This window comes from Columba livia, chromosome Z, assembly GCF_036013475.1.
Source record: "Columba livia isolate bColLiv1 breed racing homer chromosome Z, bColLiv1.pat.W.v2, whole genome shotgun sequence".
Lineage (NCBI taxonomy): Eukaryota > Metazoa > Chordata > Aves > Columbiformes > Columbidae > Columba > Columba livia.
The window spans coordinates 10,900,445-10,911,679 of record NC_088642.1 but is presented as its reverse complement, the minus strand read 5'-3'; the positions used below and the strand labels follow the sequence as shown (position 1 = coordinate 10,911,679).

The following is an 11,235-nucleotide window of genomic DNA, read 5'->3' as shown; positions in this document are numbered from 1 at the left end:
CGTGCTCCCCAACAGTCACAGCCTGGAGACCTCCTCTTTGTTTAATATCTTTATTGCAAGAACAGAAACATCTACACGAGGCTCAGCACGACACAGACATGGCACTAGCTGGGACAGTCTGCCAGGGTGGCCGGCTCCACCCTGGCACACGGATTGCTTCAGCTCCTTGAACCCAGACGGGGCACCCAGCTCCCTGCCTCACTCCCCCGCAGCTGGGATGGAGCCTCCCCTGGGGACACCTGCCAGTAGTTCCCCTCACTCTGCGCCTGCCTGGGCTGGCTCTGTTGCAGTGTTGCCCAGGGCTGGTCTGCAATGCCGGGGATCCCCTCCAGCCCCGGGAGCTGTGGGAGCAGGGGCAATAGTGGTTCCAGAGGTTGGTTGTGCCCCTCGCACTCCAAGGCAGAGAAGGGGCTGGACAGGGTGTGCAGGTCCTGAATGAAGGGCCATGGAGTTCCCCAGTGAGCTCCCAAGAGCTGCTGTGGAGGGGGACGGGGATCTCGGAGGGAGGAGGGAGCCACTTAGCTTGAGGGTGGATGTGGGAGTTACAAGACGGTGGTGAAACTCTTGCACAAGTTGCCTAGAGAGGTGGTCAATGCCCCATCCCTGGGGACATCCAAGGCCAGGCAGGATGGGGCTCCGAGCAGCCTGATCTAGTTGAAGATGTCCCTGCTCATTGCAGGGGTGTTGGACTAGATGTCCTTTGGAGGTCCCTTCCAACTCACACTATTCTATGATTCTATGATTTTAAGACTGCCGCCATGCAGGCTAATTTGGTCTTGTACCCCTTTCTTTAGTAGCTGGAGGTTTCCTGCCCACCTGGGAGGAGATCCCACAGGATCCACCTTCCCATAGTACACAGGGCATCTCACAGGGAGGGGGCCCAGATTTGGTTCAGGAAGCTGAAGGCAGAAGCAAAGCCGTATCGTTAGCAGCGCTAGGGTGTAAATGTTAACTCAGTACCATGGTGTGTAGATAGTGGTTTCCTTCGAAGGTGGCAGCAGTGTCATCTCTACAGGATGGGGCAGGTCTGGAGCATGCAGGAGGTGTGCTCTGGAGGAGGGAAGATGATGCTGGGAGACACAGGGTGCTGCCGAACCTCTATCTGCTCAGCCCAGCACCCAGGACCTTGTTCAGTGGCTCAGGGGTGCCGGCCGAGCCCCACTCATGCTCCATGCTCTTCACGCAGGGCAGGCTGGGGTTGGCCTTCTGCACCACCGAGATCTGGCAGGTCTGTGAGTCGTAGTGAGCCTCACACCAGTCGGGGAAGTCAATGGGGTGCTGGGTGCTGCAGGAGAAAGCATGGTGCCATCAGCCCCGCCTGGGGCAAGCCAGGGGGCTGCTGGCAGGGCCAGGTGGCTTCCCCTGCTGCCAGCAGCCCTGGCCAGGGTGTCTCTCAGGTCAGCTTGGGCAAGCTGGGCTGCAGCTCCTGTCATCCTGAGACACTCCTGGCCCCCTCTTTTGTCTCCCTGACTCACCCCACCATCTTCAACACCCCAGTGGGTTTCTGCCCACCTCTACCCCTTGTCCCCCAGGTCCTGGTGCCCTTTAGCACCCAGGGCTCTTACATTTGCTTGGCTGCATTTGCAGCCACCAGACCCACACGATGTCCCCACTGTGAGCGCAGAGGTGCCATGGCAGGGCAGCACTGCCAGCCGTAGCCCACCCGCAGTGCCCCTCAGCCCCTCACTCACGTCTCGCAGCAGCCCACGCCGATGGGGTGCAAGCAGGTGCAGAGCAGGCAGTTGGTGCTCAGCCACGACTCCCCAAGGGAGAACTGCTTCCCCTCGTACTCGCAGGGAGCTGCAAAGGAAACAGCAGTGATGAGCACTCATGGGGTCTGTGCCGAGCATATGGGAGCCTCCTTGGCACCCCGGTGCCCTGAAAGAGGGGGTAGGGGGCAATGTCACAACCTTCTACCCCTCCCATGGTACAGGAGATAGAATCATAGAACCATTTTGGTTGGAAAAGACCTTTAAGATCATCGAGTCCAACCATTAACGTAACACTGTCGCTAAACCATGTCCCTAAGAACCACATCTATGCATCTTTTGAACACCTCCAGGGATGGCAATCGAACCACTTCTCTGAGTAGCCTGTTCCAGTGCCTGACAAGGTACTTGCTGGCCTCTCACAACCCTGCAGGTATGGGATGCTCAGATATCTGCCAATGGCAATGTTCCCATCCATCCTCTCCTGGTCATGCCCTGCGGTTCTCCCCAAGGCCCTGGGAGCTTGGGGCAGGGACAAGTGGTTCTTTCTTCCCAGAAGAGGGCATATCCAGCACCCCTTGGGCTTTGAGCATCTCTGCAGCCCTGGCAGAAGGCAGCAGAGGAAAGACGGGCAGCCCTCCTCCTTTTGCTGCTAGTCCTGCACTGTCGGCCGCAGCCAGGCCCCTGCCAGGAGCTCTTCATGGCCCAGTGAGCTGTTTCTCAGCCAGAGCCCTGGGGAGCTGTTCTGTGGTTTATAGACTGCTCCTTCCACTCATCACTGGCCCGCAATCACGATCCTGCACTCAGCACAGTCCCTTTTGTGCTTCACAGGCATGCAAGGCAGAGCTTTGCCACCCCAGGGAAAGCTGAGGTCTCCTCTTCCCATCTGTGTTGTATCATCTCACCTCCCTGCTTACCTTTTGCTTGGAAGTAGCATTTGGCCTGGGAGCCTGGCAGCTGCAGGAGGAGGGAGAGCAGCAGGCAAAGGCTGCCCCAGGCACATCCCATCTTCTGCGATCGCATGGCCATGGCTGGCGTTGAGCTGGTCTTCTTCACCGTCCTGCCGAGGTTGCCTTGCTTCTCTATTGCCTTTGCTCCTTTCCCTTCTCTCTCTCTCTTTCTCTCTCTCTCTCTGCCTTTTTAATGCTCTTCCCCTGATCCCAACAAGAGATATTTATAAAGTTCAGCTTTACGACCCTGGCCACCAGCTGTGCCCCACTGGAAAAGTTGTAAAACTCATTTCCTGATTTGAAAGGCATGAAAACAAGAGGTAGGATCAAGATTTTTAACAAGCTGTGAAAAGCTGATTCATGCCCTCCAGAAATGTCTCCAGTTGGAAGCCCCTGTGGGTGCGAGGCTCTGCGGTGAGGGGAGATCCAAGGGACCCCAGTGGAGTTGCCCTCGGTAGGCTAGTGAGCACACAAGTGGTGAGTGTGGGAAGCCCTGGACTCCAACCAGTAGAGCTCCAGGCTTCTCTCTAGTCACACTGAGCCATCTCTGATCCCTCATTGCAGTCAAGGTCTTGGGAGCATCCCCTTGCACGGGGACCAGCGTGGCACAGACATCCATTTAACAGCAAGTGCAGGATGCAATGACAGCATCCTCAATGGGAATGGAGACGCTCACACCCAGCTCTCAGGTACCACAGTGCAGCAATTGCACCCCAGCCTGGGCTGTAGCCATGCCAGGCTTGTGGCCACACACGGGCTTGGGGTGATGGCGGGATTTTCTGGCTAACAGCAATTGTCATTGATGCACAGGGGGAGAGGAAAGCTCTGTGCAAGGCACGACCCATGGTTCATCTGAGCAGCACCCATGAAAACAGAGCTGCACCTGTGTACATGCAGCACCAATGCAATGCCCCTTTCAGACCCTGGAGATCAGTCCCCACAGAAACAGGGAACGGGAGGGCGGAAATCAGGAAGCCAACGTGCATTTGGGCAACAAGTTGCCTGAGAGGGAAACGAAGGGCTTGGCTGGCAGTAAGCCATGATGGGAGGACACCACACAATCTGGGGACATGCCCACAGCGCGCTCAGACCCTTACCCAGAGGGGCGGCCTCTGGGTTGAAGTGATAAGGCTATTATCAACCTGCAGAGCGAGGGGATGGGTAAGATGGAAGAGGTCGGAGGCCTGGGAGCCACACAGCCCTGGGGAGCTACAAGCAAAGGGCTGAATTGCCAAGAGAAATTTGCAGCCCCTGTCAGAGGAGCTGCCAGCAGCAGGAAACGGGGCTCCAGGGATGGTCCGGTGGTGGCTCAGCCAGGCAGCAGCGGTAGCGGTAACGGTAGCACACATGGGTCATCTGCCCTTGCGTTAAGCTCCCTGCTTTCTGAGAGTTTGGGATAGGTTTACACCCTGACGCGTGAGGCTTAATATCCCTTCCAGAATTTGTGTTGGCCTCTGCTATAATAGCTGGATATTTTTGTTATCCCCATAAATGCCCAATCCCTCCTTGAATCCTGCTAAATTTTGGCCTGAGCATTTTCCTGTGGCAGACTAATTAAGCATGGAGTGAAAAAAAAAGAAAAAAAAAAAGCTTCCTTTTATCCGCTTTGAGTTCATCACCTTCAGATTTGAAGCCATAGTCCCTTTGTGTTGCTGCTCCAGGACCCTTCGCCATCCCGTTGCATCCTCGTCCCTCAACTTGTGCTCTCATCTCCGAGGGAGCAGCCCCAGCCTTGCAATGCCTCTCACCCTGATATAATTACCCCAGCCCTCTCATAGTACCATGGATGATGCTGTGCCACCCTTTGTAGGGTGGCTGGATGACAGCAAGGGTGGGATGGGTTGGAAAAGACTGATAATAAATCAGAGAAGCTCAGGGCACCCATGAATAACCTGCTGACCACAGTGCTGTGAGCTGGGATGGCGAAGTGTATCAGTGACAAATGAAACTTGCCCTTTGGTGCAGAATTGTTACTATATAAGGAAGATAAAAGCATTCATCGTCAGAGCAGTAAATGAATATTCCTATTGTGTGTTTGGAAAAAGAAGTCTGGCACGCTAGCAACCACAATGAAATAATCCATCATCGTTTCATCACCAAGTACAGCAAATGTTAAACAAAAGCGGTGGGTTTCATTTGGAAGCCTGCATGATTTGGCCAGGCTTCTGGAAGTATGCAAAAAATCTGGGGTGAGAGCATCTCTCAGACGTGTGGAGGGGCACTGCCCCTGCTCCGCTGGGGACACAGGGAGGCATTCCTGGGATTTCTGTAGCTCGGCTGTTCCAGTTTCCCCAAGAGAGGGATAAGACTACTAGCCCACTCACAGCATTTAGGTATTTGATCAAAACAGTTCACTGGGTAAATGCAGAGGAAGAGGAAAGGGGGTCAGGACAACCCTCAGCGCATTGCAAAGGGACCCAAGTACCACAGCAACCTCTGCACTGAAACTGTGCTTCAGGGGATGGTGCTGCTGGTCCCTGCAGCCTTATGGTCCGCTCTTCCCCATCTTGGCTGCTCTCCTTCCCCTATTTTGCATCCCCAGGTACCCACCTGGCCTCACCACACACCCTCATGGGGGTTCAGAGCATTTCCATCTGGCTCATACAGGAGGTGGCTTGTAGCTTGGAAAGCCGCAGCTGGAGATGGAGTCAATGCTTGAGAGTTTCTGTTTGGGCACCCACAGGATGCTGTGGCTGGAGGAGCTGACACCCTCTCCCCTCTCCAGCTGGGCTGAGCTAGCGGGTGCATACCTGGGAGGCTTTGCCTCAGGGGGTGCAAGGCAGCGTCCAGTTTCAGTGCTCACATCTCAGAGGGACAACTGAGAGGCAGGGAAGAGCCGTGGAGAGGATGTAGGGGCTGGAAGAAGTGCCTTGCTCTAAGTTCAGTCACTTGGATTTATCGGGTGGAGGCCAACAGCAAGGATTGCATCCAGACATGCCAGTGAAGAGCAGTCACCACCCCTGAGCATCCCAGGACCCCACAGAATGTCACATTTGAGTCTCAGTATCCCTATGGCAGGACCCAGCTGCTCCTGCTTGGACTGGCTATTGGATTGTAGTTGTGCCCAAGAAGAGTTGGGTGCTGCACAGCAAAGGCTGGGTGCTCCCTCTGCAGAGCAGCTCTTCAGGCTTCAGGATGGGACCCTGTGGATGGGCAAGGATGAGCTCCCAAGCTGGTGGGTTCTGGAATGGGGTGACAACAGCCCACCCCAGCTCCTCAGAGATGCAGGGGGTAATAAAGGATGCTGGACACATTGCCATCAGCAGGATCCAAGAGTGTTATAAAACCTGAATCTCCTGAGCCTTCAGCTGGGACTGCAGCTGCAGAGCAGGAAGCAAACAGGATCCCGGCTGGCATTGTGAGAGCAAACACCATAAATCCAAGGAAGTGCTGCGATTGCTGTTTTAGGCACTGGGGAGCTTGGCTCCTGCTCCCCACAAGTGATTTATTTTCTCTCTAAACAGAAAAAAAAAAAAAAAGAAAATACACTCAATCCGAACTTATCACTGGGCTGAGCTGCCTCAGCACTGCCCCGGGCCCTGGGGTGGCTGTGAGGTGTGGTCATGCCTCCTCACCCAGCACTTTGGTGATGGTGCAGGCATGGTGCGGTCAGATGCCCACTCTGAGCTATGTCCACTCACCTGAACGCTCAGTGCTCACCGGAGCAGCTGGACCTCAGGAAGAGCTGAGCTGCAGGGTCAGAGAGAGCTGCGCAACCAGGAGCCGAGGAAGAGGACAGGAGGGGACAAAGGACTACCCAGAGAATGACAGCTGGCTTGCTCTGGCCTTCCTCTTGCAGCTGGTAAACCAGCTGGGATAGCTCCTGGGGGCTGGAACTACAGATGGGATTAGAGCTGACCCCACCAGGACTAGAGCATGAGGCTGTTGCTCCAGAAAGGGGACAAAGCAGAGGGGACACAATGAAAACCCTGATGTCATCTTACTCTGTAGGCGGACTGCCTGCTGGATGGAGCTGGGTGCCACTGGAGGAGCATGGGCTGGGAGCTGTGCTGGCATGCTCTGCATGTCCCGTGAGTGTCCCTGGTCTCAGCACTTGTACTCTGACCATCCCCACAGGGGATAGCCATTTCCACCCCACGGGCTGGGCACCATGTTTTGCAGAGGCTCTACAAGCATAAATTGGATGGTGTCTATGGGTCCCCAGCCGTGGGATGGAGTATGTCATGGGATAGGGTTTGTGGGTCCCCTGCTTTGGGATGGGATCTGCTGTGAGATGGTGTCCTTGGGTCCCCTGCTCATGGGACAAGCTCTACCCACCCCAGGCTGGCTTCCTCCTCCCCACAGCTGGTGGCAGGCAGGGCTCCGTGGTCTGGGCAGCCCCACACCACGCCTCCCTTGGGCTCTCTTGCCCTCCCTCACACAGTCTCATCCTCCCTTGCTGACCTCCATGGTCCATCTCCATCACACTTCAGCACTCTCCCGAGCCATTTATGCCCACTGTGCCCACTCTGCGCCAGCCCAGGTTTTGGCACCAGGGGATTATTCACCCATACCTGCTGCATGCAGCCCTGGCAGGGTGCTGGCATCCGCCCTGGCACCCCTGCACCACAGGCACCCCAGCACCCTGGGTGTGCTGCTGCCCGTGGCTTTGCCCCAGCTCCCCTCGAGGGAAACGTGCCGGGAGGACAAGGGGTGTTTAGGAAAACAGGCCTTGGCACTTGCTGGCCATCCTGGGAAAATAAAAACATCCGGGCGGGCAGCCATGCAGCAAGTGCGAGAGGCCGGCACTCCATAAATCCCCTGGAGCAGGTGCTTTGTAGTCGGCACAAGGAAATGAGCACATTATTCAGCTCGGCTTAAACCCCAAAATGTTTCCTGTCCTGTGAGTCAGAAATAACCCTGGGAGATCATTCCTGGGCCATGCAGGAGCCACACCAGCCAAAAAAGTGCCATATGCCTGTTGGGCCTGGGGACCTGTCGGGGAGATCAGGGGTCTGGGCACCACACGATGGAAGAGAATTTGCCATTGCAACGCCATGTCACCAGCACTGACCCCAGCATGTAACTGCTCCAGGATGTGCTGGGGAGTTGCTGGGGACTCCCAGATCTGTCCTGGGCACCACAGTACAATAGGATGCTGGGGAAGGGAGAGCCTCAGGAGACACTGGGTCTTTCTGGATCCTGAATGGATCCCACAGGTCTCCTCTGGACTCTCTCTGGGATCAAAAAGAGGGATCCCCTGCCCCAGCAGTAAACCTCCTGTGCATCCCACATCACACTGCTGCATCATAGGCTGTTGGATGAGACCCATGGGACCACCCTGGGTTGCTGCCTCGCTTTGGGGACACCCTACAGGAAAAAGCCACAAATAGCTGGTAGGTTCACGGCAGAAGAGACCACCTGGGTGTGCAGTCAGGACCCCTCATACCTGGCTTGGGGGACCTGGAGCAGATGGAGGAGAAAGAAATGCAGCGGGTGCCCTCAGCTCAGCACAGGCAGCACCCACCCGAGGGGGGATGTGGGAAACATGTCCTGCAAGGACACTTGTAGAGTCCCACCGTGGTTCTGGGACACAGAAGGGCAAAGACACTGGAAACTGTCCCCATAGTCACACTGGGACAGCCCCTGCCCTGAACCAGAGCAACACAGCTGCTGCTGTGCCCCAGGAGGGGCACCCATTCCCTGGGTAGTCCTTTATCCCTTCCTGTCCCCTTCCTCAGCACACACATTTTTCCCTTTAAAATATTCACCCTACTCCATTTTTTCTGTTGCTGGCACACAAACTCCAAGCTCAAACAAGGAGCCCTTCAGGTTCCCCATACAGCAGGAACACAGGAAGCCCATGCATGCACAGTTTGCCCTGTGTGCCTGTACTCGTCTCCGTGTGCTTCATGCCCACCTGGCCAAAGCCGCCCTGATCCTCTGGAGATGTTTCTCTCCCACTTGGGATGGGGCGGCTTCTGGAGGTGCTGGGCTCCTGCAGCACTGGGGATGCCGCAGTGCCATACATGCCCCAGGCAGAGTGGTACCCACATGACTCCTTCACCCGGCCCTGGCACAACCGTTCACGCCACAAGCGCATGCTTGCGGTCCCTGCCACACTCTTTACAGCCACCTCCTGGGGCTGACAGGTTTATGGCCCTGCTCTCGGTGCAGAGGTGAAAGCACTTGGCACAGCCCTGCAGCCTGCTAGCTCGTGTTGCTTCTCTCCAGGAGGTGGAAAAGTATTTTTTAGCAATTAAACAATCATCAGCTTTGGGGACATGGGCCTCAGTTTCACCTGATGGGAACCTGGAAAAAAATATGGGAACCTCATGGGCATAAGCTACCTGTGGCAAGCAGACACAGCTGTACCCTTGGTGCCCACTGTGCTCTGGTGCATTGAAAAGATGGCCATGGACTACAGTGGGCCATCACAGAGTTGCAAGGGACTGATACAAACCATCAGAGACAACCATGGACCACTGCAGTTCACTATAGACCGTCACAGACCTCTATGGACTGCCATAGATGACCACAGTCTGCCATAGACCATCACAGACCACCACAGTTCACCTCCCGACTATCGTGGCCCTCCATGGACCACCACAGTGCACCATAGAACATCATGGACCACAGAGAGAACTATGTGCTGCCATAAGCTACCATGGACCACCATAATCCACCATAGACCATCATAGACCCCTTTGTATTGCTACACCATGGAACACCGTGGACCACCACAATCCACCACAACACCATCATGGACTTCTGTGGACTCCCATGGACCTCCATGGACTGCTGCAGACCACCACACACCTCCACAGACCACCGCAGATCACCACAGACCACCAGCACCATGGTGCTGGGCACAGCCCGTGGAAAGAAAACTTGTCAGCTTCAAGACTTGGGACGTGAAGTGCAGAAAGGTTAAAACTCGGCATGAAACCAGGGGATGGGGAAGACGAGATGGAGTTGCAGAAATCCTAAAGCAGGGTGAGTCCCAGACCCATGTGCGCCAGGGAGCAGGTTGAGGGACATCAAGCATACTAATCCCCATGAGACCCCATCCCCACCTCAGCCCCTCTCCCACATGTGCTCTTGTGGGAGGCGTCTGTGTCACACAAGGAACACGGAGCTGTGGCAGCTCCCCCATGTGCCCTCCGGCTGCCTGGTGTCCCAGCAGCAGGCACAGCCGGTAGGTTGTAGCTGTGTCCCCAGCTGACGGGGTGTCTGGGCAGTGATGGCTGGGCCCCCTCTGCTGGCATGCACACGCAAACACGGGGTGCCCCAGGGCCCACAGGCTACTCCCCACAGGGCCAAATAGCACCTACAATTCCCCCCCGGACTTCCCTCATGCTCCCTTCACCTTCCTCTGCTTTTTTTTTTTTAATACATCTTTTTTTTTTTTTTTTTTTTTTTTTCTAATTTGGCAGGTTTGTTGCCTCCTCAGGCTGCATCCCACTCGCAGCAGATCCCGCAAGAGCATCACCACCTCCCAGACAAGGGACTCACTGCCCACTCCCTGCCCAACACAGACAGGGAGAGGACACTGGCTGGAGAAGGCTTTTCACACCCACGGTGCTGGCAGCCCCATTGACCCCCACTGCACCTTGACCTGTGCCACCAAATGAGCCCAGCCCAAGGCTTGGAGATGCCACTGTGGGTCAGGATACAAGCCCTGGGGCTGGGCTGCCCAGTGTGGGGGCACACAGGGGGCACAGGACCAGGCACCATCAGCGCCCTGTGAATGTCCAGCAGCAGGGGTGATTTCATGGAGGCTGTGGTCCCCAACGGGACTGTCACCATGCCAAGCCTCACGCCCCCTGGGGAAGCTTATCCAGACCTTCCCAGAGTCTCTTTTTTCGCCTCCTTTTGCTGCCGATTGGATTCCACTGTCCTGCAACAGTGCTGCCCTTCGGTTCAGACACCGCTACAAGCTCCGTGCTGCTACTGTAATGGGGTATTTTTAGCCAGCAACCCAATCCACCTGGCTCGGCTGAGTTGAGCTCTGCGACCCCACTATGATAGGAAGGACGTGTCACTCATGGTGAGGACAACCGCAATAGCACCAGCAAGGACAGAGAGGGGCCACGATTCCCGGCAGTTCCAGCTGCAGAGTGACCTGTGCCAGGGCACCCTGGTGTGTCATGTCCACAGCTCTGCTCTGATGTCCTGCCCCAAATCCCAGGAGGGGACAGGGATCCCCTGCCCACTGCTCAGTGCAGCATCCCTCACACATCTGAACCCCCGGGACTTTGGGGGGACAGCAGAACCAGCAACAGCCACCGGGTCCCTGTGTAGCCGCTGGGCTCCCCCTGCACTCCCCTTAGTGTCCCACACACACATGTCCCCCCCACAGTGCTGAACGGGGGGGCAGGGGCTGGCAACACACACACCCCCGCACACAGCCCCCGCCCCGCCCGACGAGAGCAGGCAGCAGGCTGGGAATGCGAGGAATGCACCGCAGGCACGCTGCCCCCGCCGAGACCCCCCTGTCCCACCGAGGGCCCCCTTGCACATAACAGGGCACTTCTGTGTCCCTTCGGGCTGGGGCAACACCCCCCACAGCAGCTGAGGCTGGCATCTTCTCGTGTCCTTTCCTAAATCCCCCGGGGAGGACCATCAGCCCCACT

The 11,235-nt window shown here is 56.4% G+C and overlaps 1 protein-coding gene across 1 annotated transcript; it reads right to left on the bottom strand.

The window, feature by feature from the left end:
* Nucleotides 1-34: 34 nt before the first annotated feature.
* On the bottom strand, nucleotides 35-3,364 carry MSMP (microseminoprotein, prostate associated). Its single transcript, XM_005508067.3, has 3 exons — nucleotides 2,627-3,364; nucleotides 1,692-1,800; nucleotides 35-1,285 (listed from the first exon to the last, which is right to left on the bottom strand). Exons 1-3 carry the CDS (start codon nucleotides 2,736-2,738, stop codon nucleotides 1,099-1,101), a joined length of 408 nt encoding a protein of 135 aa, XP_005508124.1. The 5' UTR covers nucleotides 2,739-3,364; the 3' UTR covers nucleotides 35-1,098.
* Nucleotides 3,365-11,235: the final 7,871 nt, after the last annotated feature.

Bases quoted from the DNA above. Each gene is read 5' to 3' on its own strand.
- MSMP (XM_005508067.3), bottom strand. From the start codon at position 2,738: ATGGCCATGCGATCGCAGAAGATGGGATGTGCCTGGGGCAGCCTTTGC. The intron at 1,801-2,626 runs GTAAGCAGGGAG...TTTCCTTTGCAG, and splicing joins ATGCTACTTCCAAGCAAAAG to CTCCCTGCGAGTACGAGGGG. The intron at 1,286-1,691 runs GTGAGTGAGGGG...TTTCTCCTGCAG, and splicing joins GGCGTGGGCTGCTGCGAGAC to CACCCAGCACCCCATTGACT.